The sequence below is a fragment of the Spizellomyces punctatus genome (genome assembly GCF_000182565.1).
Source record: "Spizellomyces punctatus DAOM BR117 chromosome Unknown supercont1.11, whole genome shotgun sequence".
Classification (NCBI taxonomy): Eukaryota; Fungi; Chytridiomycota; class Chytridiomycetes; order Spizellomycetales; family Spizellomycetaceae; genus Spizellomyces; species Spizellomyces punctatus.
This window is the reverse complement of record NW_015971547.1, coordinates 641,005-662,047: the sequence shown is the minus strand read 5'-3', so window position 1 is coordinate 662,047 and position 21,043 is coordinate 641,005. Positions and strand designations below refer to the sequence as shown.

The 21,043-nt window shown below is 49.4% G+C and overlaps 7 protein-coding genes across 7 annotated transcripts; 4 read left to right on the top strand and 3 right to left on the bottom strand.

The window, feature by feature from the left end:
* The first annotated feature begins 572 nt into the window (after nt 1-572).
* Nucleotides 573-2,818, top strand: SPPG_06296 (ornithine decarboxylase SPE1). Its single transcript, XM_016754513.1, has 3 exons — nt 573-1,012; nt 1,082-1,520; nt 1,589-2,818. The coding sequence occupies exons 2-3, from the start codon at nt 1,229-1,231 to the stop codon at nt 2,680-2,682; spliced, it is 1,386 nt and encodes a 461-aa protein (XP_016606655.1). The 5' UTR covers nt 573-1,012; nt 1,082-1,228; the 3' UTR covers nt 2,683-2,818.
* Nucleotides 2,819-2,968: 150 nt separating this feature from the next.
* On the top strand, nt 2,969-7,146 carry SPPG_06295 (uncharacterized protein). The gene is made up of 13 exons (XM_016754512.1): nt 2,969-4,769; nt 4,843-4,939; nt 4,999-5,068; nt 5,129-5,288; nt 5,350-5,407; nt 5,470-5,572; nt 5,634-5,700; nt 5,760-5,859; nt 5,930-5,982; nt 6,049-6,113; nt 6,175-6,275; nt 6,345-6,523; nt 6,595-7,146. The coding sequence occupies exons 1-13, from the start codon at nt 2,973-2,975 to the stop codon at nt 6,844-6,846; spliced, it is 3,102 nt and encodes a 1,033-aa protein (XP_016606654.1). The 5' UTR covers nt 2,969-2,972; the 3' UTR covers nt 6,847-7,146.
* Nucleotides 6,822-9,043, bottom strand: SPPG_06294 (uncharacterized protein). The gene is made up of 12 exons (XM_016754511.1): nt 8,969-9,043; nt 8,749-8,910; nt 8,493-8,692; nt 8,405-8,435; nt 8,273-8,343; nt 8,156-8,208; nt 7,910-8,098; nt 7,722-7,831; nt 7,508-7,655; nt 7,401-7,435; nt 7,267-7,330; nt 6,822-7,206 (listed from the first exon to the last, which is right to left on the bottom strand). The coding sequence occupies exons 1-12, from the start codon at nt 9,015-9,017 to the stop codon at nt 7,002-7,004; spliced, it is 1,317 nt and encodes a 438-aa protein (XP_016606653.1). The 5' UTR covers nt 9,018-9,043; the 3' UTR covers nt 6,822-7,001.
* Nucleotides 9,044-9,137: 94 nt separating this feature from the next.
* Nucleotides 9,138-10,441, top strand: SPPG_06293 (uncharacterized protein). The gene is made up of 2 exons (XM_016754510.1): nt 9,138-9,170; nt 9,243-10,441. The coding sequence occupies exon 2, from the start codon at nt 9,256-9,258 to the stop codon at nt 10,252-10,254; it is 999 nt and encodes a 332-aa protein (XP_016606652.1). The 5' UTR covers nt 9,138-9,170; nt 9,243-9,255; the 3' UTR covers nt 10,255-10,441.
* On the bottom strand, nt 10,283-11,615 carry SPPG_06292 (uncharacterized protein). Its single transcript, XM_016754509.1, has 6 exons — nt 11,482-11,615; nt 11,367-11,409; nt 11,009-11,302; nt 10,752-10,946; nt 10,502-10,687; nt 10,283-10,441 (listed from the first exon to the last, which is right to left on the bottom strand). Exons 1-6 carry the CDS (start codon nt 11,548-11,550, stop codon nt 10,365-10,367), a joined length of 864 nt encoding a protein of 287 aa, XP_016606651.1. The 5' UTR covers nt 11,551-11,615; the 3' UTR covers nt 10,283-10,364.
* Nucleotides 11,616-11,758: 143 nt separating this feature from the next.
* SPPG_06291 (uncharacterized protein) lies at nt 11,759-18,988 on the top strand (the record flags this gene model as incomplete). Its single annotated transcript, XM_016754508.1, has 7 exons — nt 11,759-12,150; nt 12,232-15,568; nt 15,632-15,981; nt 16,082-16,226; nt 16,293-18,181; nt 18,258-18,553; nt 18,623-18,988. The coding sequence occupies exons 1-7, from the start codon at nt 11,898-11,900 to the stop codon at nt 18,986-18,988; spliced, it is 6,636 nt and encodes a 2,211-aa protein (XP_016606650.1). The 5' UTR covers nt 11,759-11,897.
* Nucleotides 18,957-20,984, bottom strand: SPPG_06290 (serine-tRNA ligase). Its single transcript, XM_016754507.1, has 5 exons — nt 20,806-20,984; nt 20,327-20,734; nt 19,758-20,260; nt 19,323-19,691; nt 18,957-19,255 (listed from the first exon to the last, which is right to left on the bottom strand). The coding sequence occupies exons 1-5, from the start codon at nt 20,942-20,944 to the stop codon at nt 19,193-19,195; spliced, it is 1,482 nt and encodes a 493-aa protein (XP_016606649.1). The 5' UTR covers nt 20,945-20,984; the 3' UTR covers nt 18,957-19,192.
* Between the last annotated feature and the right edge of the window lie 59 nt (nt 20,985-21,043).

The following is a 21,043-nucleotide window of genomic DNA, read 5'->3' as shown; positions in this document are numbered from 1 at the left end:
AGAGGAAGTTTTTGGGAGCAACCTTCCCTACAACCGCTACGGTTGTAGAGTTGTTGAGCATTATGTCCAGTATCCACTGGATTCTGGATGTCATGTTTACAAAACGGACCAGAAAAAGTCGCCATTGAAGAGCGGTGCAGCGGCACACGAAGATGACATATGCCACAATTAGCTTTTATATACTTCATTCAAAATATTGTGCGAGATACTGAACCATGACGGGAAGAAAAGTCGACGTCAGATCTGCAAATGTTACCAAATTCAACGAGTCTTGAGACTGAAAGGCAGTTGAACTACCCTTGGTCGATTCCCGCAGTTTGGAACGTTGGATCGTTTTGTTCTGATTCTTTTTTTTTTTTTTGGGGGGGGGGGGGGGAATAACCAAATCATCACAAAGAACAGCCATAAATGCTTCCAGCGATTGTTCTGGACTAGCGTCGTCATTGGCTGGTTGGGATGTCTTTCATCCATCATCAGCCCCGATATACCACAACAAGAGCCCCCCCCCCAACCATAAAAAAAAGTAACCATTCGCCAAGGCGGAGGTTTATTTTTGGGGAGAGGCCAAGGCGAGGTTTTTTATTTTTGGGGGGGATCTTGGCGAAAAGCGTCTTTGTTTTCGTATTGTCCCCAAGAAAACAAACGGGATTCGCAAACTGGCCAAAATGCATTATGGAATCAATCGGCGCGTCTTTTTTTCACACTTCGTTCGTGCTTAACCTCGACTATAAAAGGGGCCCCCCCAACTGTAGTCCCCCCAACATTTTCTACCCAACATCTTTTGCCTACTTTTTAGGATTCCGTTCAAACAAAACGGATTCTTCCACTCGCTTCTTGTTTCGCGCAATCTTTTAACGGTTAAGCCGAAGGCTTTGTGCTCTTCGGTCTCAAATCATCAGGGTATTCGCCCTCATCTTGTAACTTTGCACTTCGGGTTACCCCAGAAGTGCACCTGCAACCACGTACTTCCCAAGTCGACTTAACATTCGTCTCCTTCCGGGGATTCTTCCAGGTTTGTTTTTGTTCAATATGTTTCTTGAGTATTTCGTGCAGACCAACCAACTCTCGGCGTTTTCTTTAGAACCCCCTTGGGCAGGTGCAGAAGGCGCCTGAAACTCCATTTTTCCAAACTTTACTTCACTAGTCACTCGCTAATCCGGGCCCGTGCCCTCTCACCGTCCTTTCCTCCTCTCTTCCAACGCGTCGCGCTTTTATTACGTCCGGTCCGATGAAGGAGGTTATCGTACCTTTCATCAACCCCGATACTGAATTTTTCGGTGCTCTCTCGCGTAAGCAGTCTCTTACAAAGCTCCACCATGGCTTGTCCTCTGGGATGGCCACGGCGGAGCCCGCGAACGTGAGTTCGCGGTCCGTTGGATCAATTTTGCGTAGCCGCACAGTTGACTACGATGTGACGAATCCCGAAGCGCAAGACTCTTTTTTCGTTGGTGATCTTGGAGAAGTAGCCCGCCAGCATGCACAGTGGAAGCAGCTCCTTCCTCGTGTCGAGCCCTTTTATGGTAGGCATTCTGCATCATTGCGATGTGCCGTATTGTACCTCGCTCACTAGTTCTCTCTACATTGACAGCCGTGAAGTGTAACCCCGATACCATGGTATTGAAGACCCTTACTTCACTCGGAACCGGCTTTGATTGTGCGAGCAAGGGTGAGATCCAGATGGCGTTGGACCAGGGCGTGCACCCCTCCAAGATTATATACGCCAACCCTTGCAAGCAAGCGTCCCACATTCGCTTTGCCGCTGCTACTGGAGTCAGGATGATGACTTTCGATAATGCTGACGAACTACGGAAGGTGAAGGCTATTCACCCAAACGCCCAGATGATTCTTCGTATCCTGACGGATGACTCGAGATCGATCTGCAAACTTGGCGTTAAGTTTGGAGCGCCCATGGCAGCTGTGCCCCATCTTCTCAAAGCAGCTCGTGAGCTCGACATGGATGTCATCGGCATCAGTTTCCACGTTGGAAGTGGATGCTTTGATGCTAGTGCTTTTGGCGAAGCTGTTATGCTCGCTCGCAAGGCTTTCGATGAGGGAAAAGCGTGGGGTTACGACTTCCACCTTCTCGATGTTGGAGGTGGCTTCCCTGGCAACAACGCTCCCGGTGTCAGCTTTCAGCAGATTGCGGCTGTGCTCGGACCGGCCATTGACCAACATTTTGGTCCCGAGGTACGCGTTATCGCGGAGCCGGGTCGCTACTATGTTTCTTCGGCTTTCACCTTGGCGGTCAATGTCATTGCGCGCCGCGTGGTTCCCCGGGATCGGAAAAGCAGTGCTATCGACGAGAGTGAGGCGAGCGCCGTTGCCACCCGCGATGATCATCCTTCTTACATGTACTACATCAATGATGGAATGTACGGAAGCTTCAACTGCATCACTTTTGATCATGCTGTGGTTACTCCGAATGTACTCGCGCGTTCGGGTGCTTTTATGTACAAGCACGCGATTCAAGAGGCCGAATTCCCTTGTAGCGTGTGGGGCCCCACTTGTGACTCCATCGATTGTATTGGCAAGGGCTTTTCCCTTCCTGAGATGCAGGTCGGCGACTGGCTGCATTTCGACAATATGGGCGCATACACCATGTGCGCTGCGTCCCAGTTCAATGGATTCAAGAAGAGTCCCGTCGTCTATACCAACACGGAACTCGTTGAACCTGGACACTAGATTTTTGTGATAGAATATATGCTGCTGAGGGAGGACTTTACTGGCGATCATCCTTCGTACTTTTTATATGATGAATTCGCCAATTAAACTGTTTACATTGACACTTTGTCATTAGAATACATCCTTCTTTCTACTATGTATTTGCAGCCGCTGTAACTTTTTTAGAGTTCTTTTTCCTGCGCGGATTTTGAGCTTGATTCGAAGTCGGACATATCACTCGGGATAGAGTGGACCTCACGTGACTTCTTAGAAGCAGAACCTCGCTGATCTCCAATGTCGAAACTGCAGCCATGTCATCGATAGACAATCCTGAACAAGCGGAGGCTGTAAGCGCAGAGGAGAATAATGGGACCGTTAGCGACGGTATGGATGTCGACGATGACCTGCAGACGGAAAGTGAGAAGAGCACACAAGAGGCTAGACATGTAAAACGCCCGGTCGACCGCGCCTTGAATGCCAAACGAAAGGCAGGGTTTGCCAGAGATTCTGAGGAACTGCAGCGAAAGAAAGCAAAGGACCAGCAAAAGCGATATGCCTATCTTATGGGTCAGACAGAGCTTTTCGCACATTTCATCAACATAAATAAGATGAAAGGTATGGATGTCACGGCGTTGGAGGAAGCAGCGGACGCTGAGAAGGCAAAGAAAAGCTCCAAGATCGGATCACGACGTCATCGCAAAACTGAGAAGGAAGAAGATGAAGAACTTTTAAAGGACGAGCAGGAGGAGGAGCCAGCTCCGTTTGTCTTCGATGAATCTCCACCGTATGTCAAGCACGCTCCAATGAGAGACTACCAGGTTCAAGGCTTGAACTGGTTGATCTCACTCTTTGAAAATGGAATCAACGGAATTCTTGCAGATGAGATGGGTCTTGGGAAAACGCTTCAATCCATATCATTTTTGGGTTACCTTAAGCATTTCCAGTCGATCGATGGACCTCATCTGGTTATAGTTCCAAAGTCTACTTTACACAACTGGGTGAACGAATTCAAGCGATGGGTGCCCTCATTAGATGTTTTTATGTTCCATGGGAGTAAGCCGGAACGACAAGCAGTAGTGCAAGACAAGTTGCTAGCCCAAGACTTTGAAGTTTGCGTGACATCTTACGAGATGTGCCTCTTGGAGAAGGCACATTTCCGGAAATTGTCTTGGCAGTACATTGTCATTGACGAGGCACATAGAATCAAGAATGAAAACTCGGCCCTGTCTCAAATCGTGCGAGAGTTTCAGTGTCGTAATCGCCTGTTGTTAACGGGAACCCCTCTCCAGAACAACTTGCACGAGCTATGGGCACTCTTGAATTTCCTTCTTCCAGACATTTTCAGTTCGTCAGAAGATTTTGACCGATGGTTTGAGTCTCAAGGAGGAGACCAGGATAAGGTCGTCTCCCAGCTCCACAAGGTCCTCCGACCGTTTTTACTCAGGCGTATCAAAGCAGATGTTGAGAAATCGCTCTTACCAAAAAAGAGGGTCAATATCTATGTTGGGATGAGCGCGATGCAGCGAAGATGGTATCGGAACCTGCTTGAAAAGGACATTGACGCAGTAAATGATGCTCTCGGCGACAAGCAGAGTAAAACTCGGCTTACAAGGTTGCAAAACATTGTGATGCAACTGCGTAAATGTTGTAACCATCCGTACCTCTTCGATGGTGCAGAGCCAGGACCACCTTATACAACTGACGAGCATATCATTGAAAATGCAGGAAAGATGGTAGTTTTAGACAAGCTGTTGGAGCGCTCAAAAGCTCAAGGGTCGCGCGTGCTCTTGTTTAGTCAGATGAGCAGAATGCTAGATATTCTGGAGGATTATTGCATCTTTCGTGGATATCAATACTGCCGAATAGATGGACAGACTCCGCATGAGGATCGGGTTGCCAGTATCGATGAATACAACAAACCCGACAGTTCCAAATTTATATTCTTATTGACTACACGGGCGGGCGGTCTCGGCATCAACTTGGCTACCGCGGACACTGTCATCATGTACGATAGCGACTGGAATCCGCAAGTTGACCTTCAAGCTGAGGATCGCGCACATCGTATCGGGCAGAAAAAGCAAGTCGTTGTTTTCCGATTTATCACCGAGGTAGGACAGGCTTGGGAGTTGTGCTATGAAAGTCCGACACACATGTGGCAGACTCATCCTGGTGACTCTCCAGAATGCAGTTGAAGAAAAAGTCATCGATCGTGCAACACAAAAGCTTCGTCTTGACCAGCTCGTCATTCAACAAGGCAGATCCGTGCAAAATAGTAAAGGTATAACGGAAGCCAGCAATTGCTGTAGAGGCATCAGCTCATTGACATTTGTACTGTAGCGGCATCCAAGGATGACCTTGTCTCGATGATTCAACATGGAGCACAGGATATTTTCAAGTCGACGGACAGGTATTTGTCAACGATCTGAGGAACTTGGGAGACTGAGTCACTAACTCGGGCGGATTCAAGTACGATTACAGGAGATAATATTGAAGAGGTTCTCAAGCGATCCGAACAGAAGACTGCAGAGCTGGACTCAAAATATGCCAACATGGGTCTTGATGATCTGCAAAAATTCAGCTTAGCGGGTGGCGGGAGTGTCTACGAATGGGAAGGTGCAGACTTCCGAGTGAGTAGCAGAAGAATACAACTGGCTCGTGTCGGAAAGGTTAATTGTGACCGTCTATCAGAAAAAGGAAGGCGGTAGCTTTGGATGGATTGGACCCGCTAAGCGCGAGCGAAAGAACCGTAAGCATGATTATCCTTATCAACGGCTCTAGCCATGTTGTGAGCTGGAAACTCTTTCCTAGTTTTGGCATCGTATTCCGAGCAGGAGTATTACAAGGTTATGCTACAAACAGGAGGCCGAACTGCAAAGGAGAAGGCTCCCAAGCCACCAAGAATTGCAAACATGTAAGGAAGCGCAGTGTGCAGAGCTATTTGATAGAATAAGGAGAATAACCAAATGCCGCAGCCAAGATTTCCAGTTCTATCCGGCGCGTCTGAAGGATTTGCAAGAAAGAGAAATCCTCGCTTTCCGCGTAGGTTCAGGCATAGGCTGTCTTATACCGTTGTCCTACCGTGCTTATCCCCCCAACAGAAAGAGATTGGGTATAAAGTGAGGCCCGAGGATGTAGAAGGTGAAAATGAAGAAGATACAGCGGAGAAAATGAAGGAAGAGCAAGCCAAGGTTGATCAAGGTAATACTTGGTGCAATAATCTGTCAGCCGCGCGGTTTTATGAATTTGACATTCCCTCTTATCCCTCTAGCTGAGCCGCTCTCCGAAGCTGAAATTGCTGAAAAGGAGAAACTGTTGACCAAAGTACGCAATTTCTATTTGTCGTAGAATTTCTTCTGCGGACGTTGACATGGCTTCTGTCGCGGTCAGGGATTTGGCGATTGGTCGAAGCGAGACTTCATCGCATTTTGCAAGGCTAACGAGAAGAACGGAAGGTGACATGGTCTTCAGGTATACCCGGCTATGAATTACGCTAACTAGGTCAATATCTTTCAGACATGATCTTGAGGCAATTGCGCAAGAAGTGGAGGGGAAAACCGCATCCGAGGTGAAACAGTACGCGGCTGTGTTCTGGAAGCGCTTCAGAGAAATTGCCGGTACGTGCACATCAGAAGCAAGTGTACTTCTTGGCGGGATGGACGTACAATACTCATTCCATGATCCAGATTATGAGAAGATCATTGCGAACATAGAAAAAGGTGAAGCCAAATTGAAAAGGACTCAGGAAATTCAGGATGCCTTGACGGCAAAGGTTAGGCAGCACCGTGCCCCCTTGCAGCAACTGAAGATACAGTATTTGCAAAGCAAGGGCAAAAACTTCACAGAGGAGGAAGACCGCTTTTTGGTAAGGTTCATGGTGGAAGACGTTATCTGCCTTGAGTGGACCCCGCAAATCATGATTAAAATCTTTCCTAGCTCGTCATGTTGGAACGCTTCGGCTATGGTTCAGATGATGTCTACGATAAAATCTTGGACGAGGTGAAACGGTCACCCCTATTCCGATTTGATTGGTTCATCAAGTCCCGCACAGCGCAAGAAATTCAACGGCGATGCAATACTCTAGTTAGTCTCATATCGAAAGAGACCGCGGAGGTGGAGGAGGAGAAAGACGAAAAGAAGAGAAAAGGGAGAGACGATAGCAAGGGAAGCGCAAAAAAACGGAAGTAGCTTAGATTATGTCTTGTAAATAGTATAATGCTGTTCTGGCGCATCCGGCGTCTGTGTTCTTAGCTTACGTCCAAACTACAGGTCTGAAGCGGCCCTCCCACTAAGTCTACTAGAAGTGAGAATAGGAATTCGATCGATCTACGCCACTAACAAAGTTAGACTGACTGCTGTCGCAAACCAAGATAAATCGGGAAAATTAGAAGCAGGCCGGTCACGACGGTTAGGGACAGATTGACCGCCCAGAAATGTCCGTTCATCAAATCGAGAGCCACATAATTGAACAGGTACTGCAGCATCGAAAAGAGTCCCGCGAGAACATTCATGATACCGTAAAGCCGTCCGAACGTAACAAAACCGAACCTATAAAGCGATTGGTATTAGCTAACAAGTCAACATCCGCAACAGCCACTAGATGCGAACGTCTTGGCACAAAAATCGTTTCCAATCGTGTACAGTAGAGGTCGCTTTAGCACAAATATGGCGACTAGTATAAAAGGATTAGCATCCAGGTGCAGCGTAGTTCCGCTGACGTCGGGAAATGGTGTGCAGCTCACCTGAGAGGTACTGCAAAGGTACATTTGGAACCAGGCTGGTTGACGGTCGTAGGGCCATACGTGCGTTAGCCTGGTAAAGTGGCTGCAGAAGCCGGACGTGCTCTTACGATAGAATCCCAAATGATAATCCGAATATCCATAGAACCACAAAGCTGATCTTGAACGAGAAGTTGTCCAAGAGGTGTCCAACGGCTGGAATAGACACCAAACCAGCCAGGGGAAGTGCCACATTGAAGTAGGATACTATTCGATCAACTTCCATGTTCGACCTAGTATCAGCCAAGAGTAATACGCCCAAAGATAGACAAGCCGTATCCTTACCCTCGTCAAGATCGGCAGGAGTTCTTGACAAATCCAATAACTGCTCCTTTATGGACGAAATATAGAAATTTAATCTGAGCATAAAGAGACATATTGTGGAGGTGATACCCCTAATCAGGACCATAAATTAGTTGCTTTTTTCAAGTATTCAGCCTAAGTATTACAGCAGTCTGACTATTTCAACTGACCAAAATTCCGGGCTTTTAAATTGTTTCCAGAAAAGCTCTGTGGCATTTTCGGTTGCCACAGTCGGAGCCAATAAAGGTTGTCCTTCGTCCGTTTCGATCTCACTTTCGCCACCTTCTTCTTGATGCTTGCCGAATGAAGATTTTGGCATTAGCAGCAGGGTAGCGATGACAATCACTATTGGAACAACGCTGGTTGCACATGTAAGCTAGTTGCTTTGCGAGAGCGGCACGATGCCGTATTTCTACCTGTAGGCTGCAAAATATCTTTGTATGGAACCACCAAGGGCCTTGTAAAGGTCCTGCCACCGTGAAAGCCCAATTAAGAAAATGATTATGCAAATAAGCAATCCAAATAAGACTGACCGCAAAGATGAGATAGATGATGCTGGAAGCATCAAAAGCACCTGTGAGCGCAGCCATTATCTTTCCGGAATCTACGAGCAGATATCAGAGCTTGCTCGCTAATCAAAGTTGCAGATACATCTGGATACTGACGCGAGGGAAAGGTAAGGCTAATATGAAGGCTCTACGGGCTGTATTCAGTCTTTCTTATAAGTTGATGCTTAAATTCGACATTCCTCACCGCGATGAAACAGAAAGGCCCGCCGACGCCCAAAAGTAAGTATCCTATTATGTAACCGTCAAAGTTTGGGTTGCTACACCCAAATAATATTGACCCAAGCAAAAATAGTCCGCTTCCTAACAGCATCGTTGCACGGGGTCCGTATTTGTCGAGAATCATTCCGATAGGCAGTGAAGCAAGGTTGGCACCGGTTGAAGCAACTTTTTTCTTCTCATTAGCGCGGGTCATGAGAGCGGCACCTGCCTTCCCAACTTACTTGCAAACATAAGGTTGAGACGAAGCACTTGTGCATTGCACGGCTTGTCCTCGGCGGGAGAGCATAGGTCCTCATACACATGGCTATCAATGAGCGCCGGACGAAGAGCTTGGAACCCAAAGATAACTCCAGCAGTGGTCAGTGCTGAAAATATCCCCAAGGCTAGATCGCGAAAGTTAGCGTCAGCTCAAACGGGAGTCCACGAGATACCCGGACCGACCAACAAGAGCCAGACGGTGCCTAGTAGAGTAATCTTCAGCTCTAGCCATTTTGCAAAAGTACCAACGCAACAAAGTGCAAAGCCGTAGGAAGGAGGAAAGGGACCGAGGGGGTGTCGGCTGACCTAATCCCGACTCCAACCGCGAGTCATTTTGACAAACTTGGGGGGACACCTTTGTTGCGGATCATTACTCAGATTGCCGGTACGTCGAACTTGGTCATTTGCCCAACGGCACACCCCATGTCTCATCTTTGGCTAACGCCGCGCGCTGTAGGCCACGCAGAACCATGGATTCATCTCAAAGCCATTTTCTCAAACTGGCCCCTGAAAGGGAGCTGGAGTTCCGACGCCCATTCACTCATGTGGTCAAGCAAAGTCTTATAGTATCCAACATCCACCCCGAGTCTCCCGTTGCTTTCAAAGTGAAGACTACCGCTCCCAAGCAGTACTGTGTCAGACCTAACAGTGGGCGTATCCCTCCAGGCGCCTCGGTAGAGGTGCAAGTCCTTTTGCAGGCAATGAAGGAGGATCCGCCGGCGGATGCAAAGAGCAAAGACAAATTTCTTGTTCAAGGCATAAAGATTCCCGCAGATCTCATGGTTGCAGAGGGAGATCAGTTTACTAACAGGCTTCAAGAGTTATGGCTTCAAGCGGAGCAACTCAAGAAGAGCAGCCCTGAAGCGGCCAGTCATGTTCTGGTGGAGAGAAAGCTGAGGTGTGTGTTCCTGCCCGCAGATCAGGAGCAAGGACATCGACGGCAGGAGTCTTCCATGTCGAATACCTCTACTAGCGTATCCCGACAACCGAGCACCAAACAAGAATTCACAGACGCGAACACCACATCGCCACGCTCTTCTCTCTCCCTCCAGTCCCCGCCGCAGCTGCCATCACCACCTCCGTCTGCAGCTGAGCCCAGCCCTTCTGTACAGCCTGTGAGCATTGGACGTAGCGACCAAGTTCGCCCTACACCGCCCCCAGCTGTGCGTTCCGGCAATCTGAGTCGTGCAGATGACGCCAAGACTGTGGACCTGGTAGACAAGGAGCTTACTGATGCGCGGGAGAAGGTCAAAGCTTTGCAGGCAGCCTGTGAAGGGTACAAGGCCGAAGTTGAGCGATTGAACCTTCTGCGGCGGCGAAAAGAAGGAGCGTCAGCGGAGGTGCATTCAGGTGGAGGGTCAAAAGAGAACGCATCGCCCGCTCTGATTCACGTGCAGCAGGGATTGTCAATCCAGATGTTGGCAGCGATTGCGGTCATAGCATTTTTGATCGGGGTGATTTTCTTTTAATAAGTATTTTCGGGATTTTGGGCCAATGTGTCAGCACTGTTATTATCCATATATTAAAGCAGTTGGTATAGGCAACAAAATGATTAGTGATAGTTTCTAAGACTACGACATTACGCCTTCTTGGCTCTCTCCAAAATCCAGTCGATGTAAAACTTGATAATTTCATCCTTCTCCGGTTCGTTGTGCACTACACAATAACTTAAAAGTCAAATGGAGCTGGGATGCACCACATTGGATCTTAACTCACGCTCGTGACACAAATCAGTGTATGACTTGAATGTCTTATCTTTGCTTGCGGCGGCATCGCAAAAAGCCTTTGCAGCGTCATATGAGCAGATGTGATCGCCAGTGCCAAATGTAATGAGCAATGGAAGGGTCAGCTGTGCGGCCAAACTGCCCGCCAAGGCTTCTCCATTTAAGACTATGTCTCGGGCTGCCGGTTCTCATCTATGTAAGATATTACTCCTTGCGTGCATTATGAATAGAATAGGACTCACCGGTGGAAAGGCTTGTATAAGGGTGGACCAAAGGATCTTCAACATATGCCTTGTTCACGGTCGGATCACGAGTAAGATTGGCAGGATCGACAGGATTTGAAATTGTCACCGTGCCAAAAAAGTATGACATGGCACGAATCGCATAGTATTCGGGTGTCGATACTGCAGTCTTTGCACCAAGCCCCACTAGCGGGGCTTTGAACAAACACCGTTAGCGCACAGTCAATGTCGTTGGCGATTCAGAGAATGTTCACTACCAGAAGCAATGAGGCCACTAATGTCGTCATTCTGATGATCTATAGCGTAGCGAAGAGCAATCCCACCACCCATGGAATGACCAAATACGAAGTGGGGTACGCCGGCGACACGGACCTTTGCCGCAACCTCATCCACGTCTTTCAAAACCCTGTCATAACCTTCGTTATGTCCGAGGATTCCAGACTTTCTTCCAGTTTTCCCAAAGCCTCTCTGGTCGAACGAGCGGACCTTGATACCGGCTTCAGCAAAGGGTTTGAAGACGTGGTCGTATCGGCAAATATGTTCACCAACACCTGCTCATCCAAAAAAGGTCATTAAAAATCAGCAAGTGTCGCGACATACTAACAAGCTGCGTACCGTGAACGAATACCACGGTTGCAAGTGGCTTCGGTCGAGTAGGCTATTTGGGTTCGCAAGTCAAAGAGTCAATTTATCGACGAGATCACAAGCAACCAGGTAAAGACCCTCGTACCTCCCACACTCTATGGTAGATCTCAACCCCGTCGGAAGCTTTGACCCATTCCTCCGTTATATTCGCCATAGCTGATTGGAAAGAAGAGATGTAGGTCAGGTCAGAGATGATTGGGGGTCAGGATGGGGGAAAGATGGCGGAAGAAAGGTGCTCTTGTGTTTACGTTGTCCATTCCCGGCAGATGACGTGGCACAGTCATCTACTACACGTGACCGTGCCACACCCCACATGCGAGCAGCACTTTGCTCATGGCCACGTCGTTTTTGCAAGACAAAGCGCGCGACGGAGCAATCATCAAAAGGACGAACGGGGGATTTCCCAACTGGCATTGGCTCGTTTGGTCGACTTCATTTGTGCTTGTTCTTAACAGCTGCCCTAGTTGAGGGTTTGCTTTCTCGGTTCATCGGTCGGCAACCATGCACCGACACCAGCATCAGAGAGGGCATCCGGTTTCAGAAGGACCCATTCCATTCTTTGGAGGTGCCGCAGCTGCTGGAGGAGCCAACGACTTATTCAGCTCGACTATCCCAGCCTCTTCCTCTGCGACGTCTGTTCACCCTAGCACATCCTTCTCGGCCCGTAGCAGTACACAACCAACTAAACCCCCAGTTACAATTCAACCCGAATTGGCAGGTGACGCTTCAAGTCTCTTTTCTGGCAGCGCTGCTGGTACGTATGGTGTCGATAGTTTCAAGGACCCGACATGCACTGTCGGCATATGTAGAACATAGAGTAACAGAACCTTTGTAGACGCCTTTGGAAGTGGTGCCGATCCTTTCCAAGTGACGAATTCGTCGGTCTCAGTCCGTAAATCAAGTACTCATGCTCCCATCACTGCCTCTTCCACATATATCCCTCCGCAAGCTCGAATGTCGTCCGCACCCAAAGTTGAGACAGTGAACGGGTCTTCCTTTTTTGACGACTTTGGCCTTAACAGTTCTGAACCTGTGACAAGCCCGGGCTCAAGTCGTAGCAATAAAATGCTGGATGCTTTTGATATTAGCTTGGCCCGAAAGCCAAAAGCTGCGACAGCATCGGAGTCTATCAATAGTGACCAACGCTTGGCTTCCAGTACGCAGAAGACGAACTCCGTGAAGGTCCAGGGGACTGACCTGTCGAAGACGATAAAGCCGGTTGTCTCTAGCGCCTCCACAACTTGGACGCAGCCACCTACCTCAGCTCCTCCGACTGCAGTTACCAACCAAATGCAATCAAAGCACAAAGCACCTAGCGGACCTTCAATCAGCCAGCCAGCTGCAGCCGATGCAGGCTATAGCGGGAGCGATACATCTGCCAATCAGCAGAATGGAACAGACTTTTCCCAGTATTCATGGACGGATCCCAACACGGGTCTTCAGTATGACTTTTCGGGTCAGCTGAATGCCGTTCCTTCCGCACAATCCTCTACACCAGTACATTCTATCGACACTTGGGTCGCCACGCCTGCATCTACAGTGAAGTATCAAGAGCCGAAGATAGCACATCCCGCACCTGCACATCCCGGGCATACCCAGCCATCTACCATCGTTTCCACCTCAAGTGTTGATTCAACTGATTCAGCTAGCGTCCAGGGTAAGCCTTTGCTTAACGAAAAGAATCATTTGGCGGCCAGACATGAGGACTCTTGTCAGAGCTTCAAGGATCAGGTGTCCGTGGAGACTCCGGCTATTATTCCTTCTGTTACTGAAAACGCGGAAGGTGCCTTCATGGAAACACCAGCATTTTTCTCCGCCAAGATGTTGAATCCGTTTGCCCAAGAGGATGAAGCATCTATGATGACTATGGTGGAAGATGTCTTGGTTTCAACAGGCAGAATCTCACAATCTGCTACAATCTTTACGCCAGGGACAGGTTCCGAGCCGGTGACCAGCTCGGAGAATATTGAATCGAAAAACATATATGCTCCTACCACCATAGAGCAAGCATCACCTTCTCATCACGCCGACTTTGAGGACGTGGACACGAACGCACGGAAATATGGCTTGTTCGATTATAGTGCATCTTCCATGGGAAATCCACCAAAGGGTCAGGATGCTGGGAAGCCTGATGTAGGCTTGGACGATCTGGACGATCTGGTTCTTGGAGCGAATGGTGGGAATGAGGCGTGCGTTGGTCAGACTTCGATCATACCCACATCCACGACTTCACTGTGTGACTCCACGTTCCCGATCCCATCGCCAGCCGGCAACGACTTGCCGGGTGTGTCCACGGACGCTTCACACCCGAGCGTGCTCGGATATTATTCGGAAGACCCTGCTGTGGCCGCTCAGACCCCCCTGGCATCAGCTAGTGACAGTTTTTATGTATCTAGCGGAGCTCATCGTGATTCCATGGATTTGCTGTCCGACGTCTCTACATTTGCTCAAGGGTTTGGAAGCGAGACACCTGGCCCAACACAAGCCTCCCATGTCTATGGCGTGTCCGGAATATCTTCGCATGAGGAGGGAAGGCTTCAGGAGGGATACCACGGAAACTACAGTGCCTTTGGAACCGACATACCTGACCCAACACAAGCCTCCCATACCTATGGCGCGTCCGGAACATCTTCGCATGAGGAGGGAAGTCTTCAGGGGGGATACCACGGAAACTACAATGCCTTTGGAACCGACATCCCTGGTCCAACACAAGCCTCTCAACCCTATGGCGTGTCCGGAACATCGTCGCATGAGGAGGGAAGTCTTCAGGGGGTATACCACGGAAACTACAGTGCCTTTGGAACCGACATACCTGACCCAACACAAGCCTCCCATACCTATGGCGTGTCCGGAACATCGTCGCATGAGGAGGGAAGTCTTCAGGGGGTATACCACGGAAACTACAGTGACTTTGGAACCGACATACCTGACCCAACACAAGCCTCCCATACCTATGGCGTGTCCGGAACATCTTCGCATGAAGAGGGAAGTCTTCAGGAGGGATACTACGGAAACTACAGTGCCTTTGGTTCAACACGGGTTATGGAACCCAACGATTTACCGGCATATGGACATTACATGGAAGGGCAGAATGGGACATCCCAAGCAAACGGGGATCTGAGTATGAAGCCTTCACAGTCAACGCAGTCTTTAAATAGCGCGCAAATCATGTCTCCAGATTTCGATCAACGGAGCAATGTAAGTGTTAATAGCAGCGTGTCAAATCGACTGGAATACATTGCATGTCCGAAATGCAGCAAGAGGAACGACACCGAGTCAAATTTTTGCAGCAAATGCGGAACTTCCATAGCTGGGCTCGCCTCTTTCTCGAGCAATCCACCGCGTGATCCGGGGGTGTTTCGACAATACGGGGGCCACGAGGCCCCATTTCGCACCACCACACCGGGTGTCCCGGTTCGCACGACTACTCCAGGAGTCGAGTCTGTCGGAGACATTGGACGTCCCCCTTCCGTTCCTCCCAGTCTATCTGCGGTGACGTCTACTACGACGGGTACAAATATCTATCGTAGCAGCGCACCACGGCGGACGAAGACGCCAATGTACGGTCAAACAGGGTTATCGGGCTATGCTTCAGCTTATCCAGGTACCGATTCGCACGGGCGTGCATCCCCGGTTCCGCACCAGTACCCGAATGCCCAGGGTTCAACTTACGGAGTAAAGTTACCTTCAGAGCCGCAGGCACCCGAATTTCAGGATCCTCTTGGTCGTCATCGTGGGCACTGCGTCGCTGTTTTCGGTTCTGGTGGAAAACTTTTCATCACTGGACCCAAGCGGCAGAATCGCTACATAACTGATTCACAGGGTCGACCATCGATGATGGAAAAATCGTATCCTGGGCCGATGTGTGTGATCCCCGTGCACAAGGTTGTCGACAATGCGTGGATACAGGAAATTTTAAAGGTGCCTGGCCCATTGGTGGGGTCAAAAATCAAACACAAGAAGAAGGATGTGCTGAAGTTTGCCGAGGACATGATAAAAGCCGCTGAGACTGATCGCGACAGAGCCGCGACTGACTTGCAGGCAAAGTTACGGGATGGAATGGGAGCGTCCGTGGACGAGGATAAGGCCTTGGATGAGCTTGAAGATGGCGTGGCCTTGGTCAAATTGATCAAGATGCTTGTTGACAACGATGGGACCCTTCTATCTGCGCCGTAAGTTTACAAAAGTGATTTGGAACGCATATTTGCTGTGACTCATGGTTTTGATATGATTAGGGCGGCGAAGATAGATTCTATCACCCAACAAATCCGGGAGGTGCTTGCTGTTCCAACCCTTTTCGAAGGCTCTGTCATGGACAGAATACAGGCAGCTCTTGTGCAAGGAGATCGAGAGGGAGCATGCAACCTGGCAGTTGGAGCGAATCTCTGGCCACACGCATTAGTAGTTGCTACCAATATCAGCAAGGAGACTTATTGCGACGTTATCATGCAGTTTGCTCGTTCCGAGTTTACCGCGGGTGGCTTGAGTACCAATGAAGGAAGAACGGGCGGTGCAGTAGAGCATGTGGATAGACCTGGACTCCGAGTTTTGTTTGCTCTCTTTGGAGGCATGGGCCCAACCGCTAGTAAGGTTATGTTTTGCGCATCACTTTGCGAATTTTGTCATTGACCGAACTACCTTTTATGCAGTTGGGGAGTTTCTTCCTGAAATTGCCGAAGGCCAAGTAACTCCATCTTTACAGTATCTTTCCAAGTGGGGAGAAATCCTCTGCCTTATCTTGTCAAATCGGACTCCCAACGATTTGAGCGCGGTTGCAATGTTGGGTGACCGGCTGCACTCCTATGGGAAGAAGAATGCCGCACAATGCTGGTAAGTTTGCTTTCAACCTTAATCTGAACTACACTCGGATGGATGATGTCATGGTTTGAATCCTAGTTATCTTTTGGCATCGCTGCCGAACACTGTTGGAGGGATTGATTCGCCACAGGCCCGCGTAGTGTTGCTAGGTGCAGATCACCGTACATACCCGGGAACTTTCTTCCGTTCCTTGGACGCCTTGCAGAAAACCGAGATCTTTGAATTTTCCCAAAGCTTATGGAATAATCTCGGTGTAGCCAACAGCCTTCCTCATTTGCAGGCCTTCAAAATATGGTACGCCTCTCTACTGGCTGATCTTGGTCTGAATGAACAAGCGGCAAAGTACTGCGAGAGCGTCGAGCATGTGGTCAAAACATACGCACGGGGTAGTCCCTATTTCCATCGTACTTTTGGAGAGGTTCTGGGCCTACTGAGTGGCCGGCTGGCCGCCGCTCAGTCTGGAAATGTGACTTCCGAGAAGGAAGGCAGTAGCTGGTTGAGTAAGCTTAGTAGTATTGGAGCTCGTGGCTTGGACAGGTTTATGAACAACGCGCTTGGGGAAGCGGACACTGCTACCTCCGTTGCAGCAGCCGCTACACCATTATCGTCTGCTGGGCACGTTGGCAGAACCACACCTGGGCCGTTGTCAGCCCCTCTGTATGGAAGCGCTTCACCCATGACTCTGCCAGTGGACCCAAGACCATCCTCCACACCCGTAATCAGCGCAGAGCCCGGGGAAGCAGGGTATTCTCAACTAGCAGGAGCGGGATATGCTGCCGTAGATCAGGGCGCGATGTCAGTTGCAACAGTACCGATGTTTTATCATCAACCATATTCCGCTACGAACAACTATGACGGGGCGACAGCTGTAACAAGCCAGGAGGCGGCTAATGGTACCGAGCCGGTTTCCGTCACTCAAAACGGATATGGCTACGCGACAGGGTACGGTCATGATACAAACGATTGGCAAGGACATGGAGACCAGGCTCTCGCGTGGCAAGGACAAGGCCAAGAATCGTATGGGTATCAGCAGTATGGATACAATGACCAGAGCTACGCCGGCGAACCCCATCAGCAAGCGTATGCCGATATTGCACACAATGCACCGCAACAAACTGGATCGGATCAAACGCTTGCAGGACAGCACGATGGAAAACCTCTTAATGAAGCTGGAGAAGCAGACCAAAGTCTGCAGCAACAGTATGACCAGCAGGGGTATTACCAACCTGAATACGCACCGCAGCACTACGATCAATCACAGACGGGCTATGCGCAATATTCATACGGGGAGCAAAATGCACAGGGGGGAATCCAAGGGGAGTATAGTCAACTACCCGAGAATTCGGCCCAATTCGGTTACCCTTCATACGAGCAGGGCTTTGGAACTGATGAATTGGCCGTCTCGGACCAGAAGGAAAGCTCATCAACGCAGCAAACACAGCCGGTCCAATGGAATTCATACTACGGCGGTTCGTATGCCGAGCCGCAGCAAGTCACTCAACAGGCACAAGCGGCAGTACCTGAGTCGCAATCGCAACCAGCTCCCGCTGGTGTCATAGAAGAAGAAGATCCGTTGGGACTAGGTAATTCAGCTGTGCGACGGGACAAGGAAAAAGCTTCAACTCAGACAACCGCTACCGAACCTACGTCAACTGAACAACCAGCAGAGCAAAGTAAATCAGAAAGCGAGGCTGCTAAATCCGATGCAAGCAAGTCAAGAGGACTGTTCTCGGCTTTCGGATCGTTATTCTCGGGGCGGCGTCGAGGAAGTGATGATGCACAAACAAAAGAAGGGTCTGGCCCGAAAAAGGCTAACCTTGGGGAGAAAAATGCCTTCTACTATGATGAGAAGAAGAAAAAGTGGGTGAATAAAAATGCGGATGCGAAGGAAGAACAGAGTACAGAACTACCGCCGCCGCCAATGGCAAAGTCGATGTCGGCTCCGGTCTCGAGGTTGGGAACTCCTGGTAAGTCATATTGCCCTCTGCTGTCGTGTCGGGATGTTACCCAGTACCAATTTCATTCCGTTGTCCGCATGGTAAGGACTCCCACCTGCCTCTGGAGCACCTGTAAATGCGGATGTTTCCCGCCCGCCCAGTGCACCTGGCTCCGCTCAGCCGTCACCGGCTCCGTCACCCGCTCTAGACAATCCGGCGTTTGGCGCTGCACTGGCAGGCAAGCGATCTGGTGCTGGACGGAGAGGTGCACGGAATCGGTATGTAGACGTTTTCAACCCAGATGGCAATAAAAGTGGTACCAGCAGCCCTGCGCCGGCCATGAACTTCATCCCAACAGCTACGTTTGGAACAAGTAGCAATGCCGAACCTAAAATTCTCAAGGTGAGTATGCAGCTCTCACCCTATACCCGTGAGTCTACCGGTAATTGACCTGTCTATTTGTCCGGCCAGCCTGCCTCGCCGGCACCAATGGGACATTCATCTTATGCAAACTTCCACGATGGGAGCAGCGGTCCTCAACACGAGAACACTAACCACCCAGTAAATGCTGGACTTGGGACATCGTCCACTAGTCAAACCAGCTTGAAAGCTCCAGAGCCACCAATCGGACATAGACAACCAACCCCGCAAGGGATGAACCCAAGATATGCATATGGCAGTGGATATATATCGCCGAACCTTAGTGAAAACCGATATGGGGCTTTCAGCCCAGTGTACGGAGAGGGAGGGTCACGGAGAGGGTCAGAAACAGATAGGAAGTTGCCAATGTCGCCAAAAGCAAGTCATGGAGGCGGTGCTGCCCCACCGGATATCTAACTGGACAGGGCGTTCAGCTACTGTCCGAAGTTGGCAAAGACAATATAAATACATGCAGGATGGTGTTGTGTTGAGGAGCAGTTGAGGAAACCCATTTCCATCCCCTGAAACTTTGGCTCTGAAAATTACAAATCCTCATGATATCTTTCGCCATAGTGCGGGGGAATAGCTATACTACAATTTATCTACCGTCTAATCTAAAACTTAAACCGTCATCTTGTTGACTCCTTTCGCCAAATCATCCGCACCTTTGCCTCCTTTACCTCCCTAATCAAAAGAAACCGATCAGGTGAGCCCAATGAGAGACAATCAAGCTTCTCAGAAATAAGCGTACCTTTTTGCCTCCAGGCAGCTCTTTCACAAACGGGAAGAACTCTTTACCACCCATGTACTGTCTCAATACAGGTGGCACAACAACACCCTCTTCCGTTTGCCAGTTTTCCAAAATACAGCAGATTGTCCTTTCCGTTGCAGTCAATGTACAATTGAGACAGTGGACATATTTCTTAGTTTGGTCATTCAATTTCTTGGCTCCCACGCGAATTTCCAGGCAGCGACTTTGATAATCTGTACAGTTGCTGCATGAAACGAGCTCCTTATATTCGTTCTGAAAGGGGAACCACGCCTCCAGATCGTACTTCTTCGCTGCAGCGTTGTTCAGTGCTCCAGCCACAATGGAAACCACTTGGTAAGGTAGGCCGAGCTGCACATGACAGTTTGTAAATTACAGCCGGCTCTTAAAAAAGCATGAAGCCACCAGGATACATACACTCTGATAGAATTCTTCCGCGGTAGCCAGCATTTCTTCATGCATCTCCCAACTCTTCTCTGGGTCAGTCAATACAAATTGCTCCACTTTTTCAAACTGGTGCACTCTAAAGATGCCCCATGTGTCTCTTCCGTGTGCACCCGCCTCTTTCCGGAAACATGTGGACTGTCCAGCATACTTCTTGGGCAATTCCTTTTCCGGTTCTGTGAACCACTCTCCAGCATGGAAGGCACTGATCGGTTGCTCGCTGGTGGCAATTAGGTACTTTTCGTCACCGTCGACCTCCGATTGCGAAGATCCCTCTCCAACTTTGTACAAGGCTTCGTCAAACTCTTCGAGTTGAGCAGTTTTGGACATCAGATCCTTTTTCATAAAGTATGGAGTCCACAGCTTCGTGTAGCCACGTTTTTCAAGGAAATCCAATCCGTAGTGAATGAGGGCGAGATTGAGATCAACGCCGGGGCCGGTCAGGAAGTAACCGCGATGACCAGCAACATTGGTCCCTGAAAGCGATACACCATCAACTTAAACAAATCCATTCCCAAGAATTTAAGGCAATCCGACGCTACCTCGTTGTGAGTCGTAGCCAGCGATGCGTTCCAGGACTTCATGATGACTGTACAGTCCAGGGACACCTTTTGCGTCTTTCCCTCCCAAAGCTTTCCTTTTCTCTATCTCGGCATTTTCCGTTCGTCCCTCGGGCCACCACGATTTTATCAACCCGTTGTTTCTTTCATCGGATGAGTCAATCACGCTGTCATGGACCAGGTTACCGATCAAGCCAAGCTTCTGATGCAGGATTTTCTCTTTATCGTCAGAAATACGGTTCGCTTCAACCTTTTCCAGTTCTGCCTCTGCTTTTCGCTTTTGAAGCTGATCCCACTCTGGTGTGTCTTTCTTCTTTGCCTTTGCCAAGTTTTTGATCTCATTACCAATTGCGTTGATTTTGCGGTTTACCTCATCGGCTTGGAATCGGGCTATCCAATAAAGAATACCACAACTTGATCAAACAAAAGAAGTTCCAGGGGAAACCACTGAGGTGCCTTACCCTTCTTCCAATCATCGTCCAACGCAATTACTTCGTCCACAAGAGCGACCTTCGCGCCACCTCCACGCTTACGTTGCGATTCACGAACAACGTCGGGGTTCCCACCCTTGTCCACTCGTAGAAGGTTGATATCGATCATGCTGAAGCCAAGATGTTCAAGGATTTGCCGTTGTCCAACTGGAACAAAAATGAAACCTGCCCGCGTTGTCCGATACCAACCTACTGGTATCTATGGCAA

Bases quoted from the DNA above. Each gene is read 5' to 3' on its own strand.
- SPPG_06296 (XM_016754513.1), top strand. From the start codon at position 1,229: ATGAAGGAGGTTATCGTACCTTTCATCAACCCCGATACTGAATTTTTC. The intron at 1,521-1,588 runs GTAGGCATTCTG...CTACATTGACAG, and splicing joins TCGTGTCGAGCCCTTTTATG to CCGTGAAGTGTAACCCCGAT.
- SPPG_06295 (XM_016754512.1), top strand. From the start codon at position 2,973: ATGTCATCGATAGACAATCCTGAACAAGCGGAGGCTGTAAGCGCAGAG. The intron at 5,069-5,128 runs GTATTTGTCAAC...GGCGGATTCAAG, and splicing joins ATTTTCAAGTCGACGGACAG to TACGATTACAGGAGATAATA. The intron at 5,860-5,929 runs GTAATACTTGGT...TTATCCCTCTAG, and splicing joins GCAAGCCAAGGTTGATCAAG to CTGAGCCGCTCTCCGAAGCT.
- SPPG_06294 (XM_016754511.1), bottom strand. From the start codon at position 9,017: ATGGCTAGAGCTGAAGATTACTCTACTAGGCACCGTCTGGCTCTTGTT. The intron at 8,209-8,272 runs GTCAGTCTTATT...TCACGGTGGCAG, and splicing joins TCATCTATCTCATCTTTGCG to GACCTTTACAAGGCCCTTGG. The intron at 7,436-7,507 runs GTAAGAGCACGT...ACCGTCAACCAG, and splicing joins TTATCATTTGGGATTCTATC to CCTGGTTCCAAATGTACCTT.
- SPPG_06293 (XM_016754510.1), top strand. From the start codon at position 9,256: ATGGATTCATCTCAAAGCCATTTTCTCAAACTGGCCCCTGAAAGGGAG.
- SPPG_06292 (XM_016754509.1), bottom strand. From the start codon at position 11,550: ATGGCGAATATAACGGAGGAATGGGTCAAAGCTTCCGACGGGGTTGAG. The intron at 11,410-11,481 runs GTACGAGGGTCT...GAACCCAAATAG, and splicing joins TCTACCATAGAGTGTGGGAG to CCTACTCGACCGAAGCCACT. The intron at 10,947-11,008 runs GTAGTGAACATT...GTTTGTTCAAAG, and splicing joins TAGTGGCCTCATTGCTTCTG to CCCCGCTAGTGGGGCTTGGT.
- SPPG_06290 (XM_016754507.1), bottom strand. From the start codon at position 20,944: ATGATCGATATCAACCTTCTACGAGTGGACAAGGGTGGGAACCCCGAC. The intron at 19,692-19,757 runs GTATGTATCCTG...TGTCATGTGCAG, and splicing joins CGGAAGAATTCTATCAGAGT to CTCGGCCTACCTTACCAAGT. The intron at 19,256-19,322 runs GTACGCTTATTT...TCTTTTGATTAG, and splicing joins AGCTGCCTGGAGGCAAAAAG to GGAGGTAAAGGAGGCAAAGG.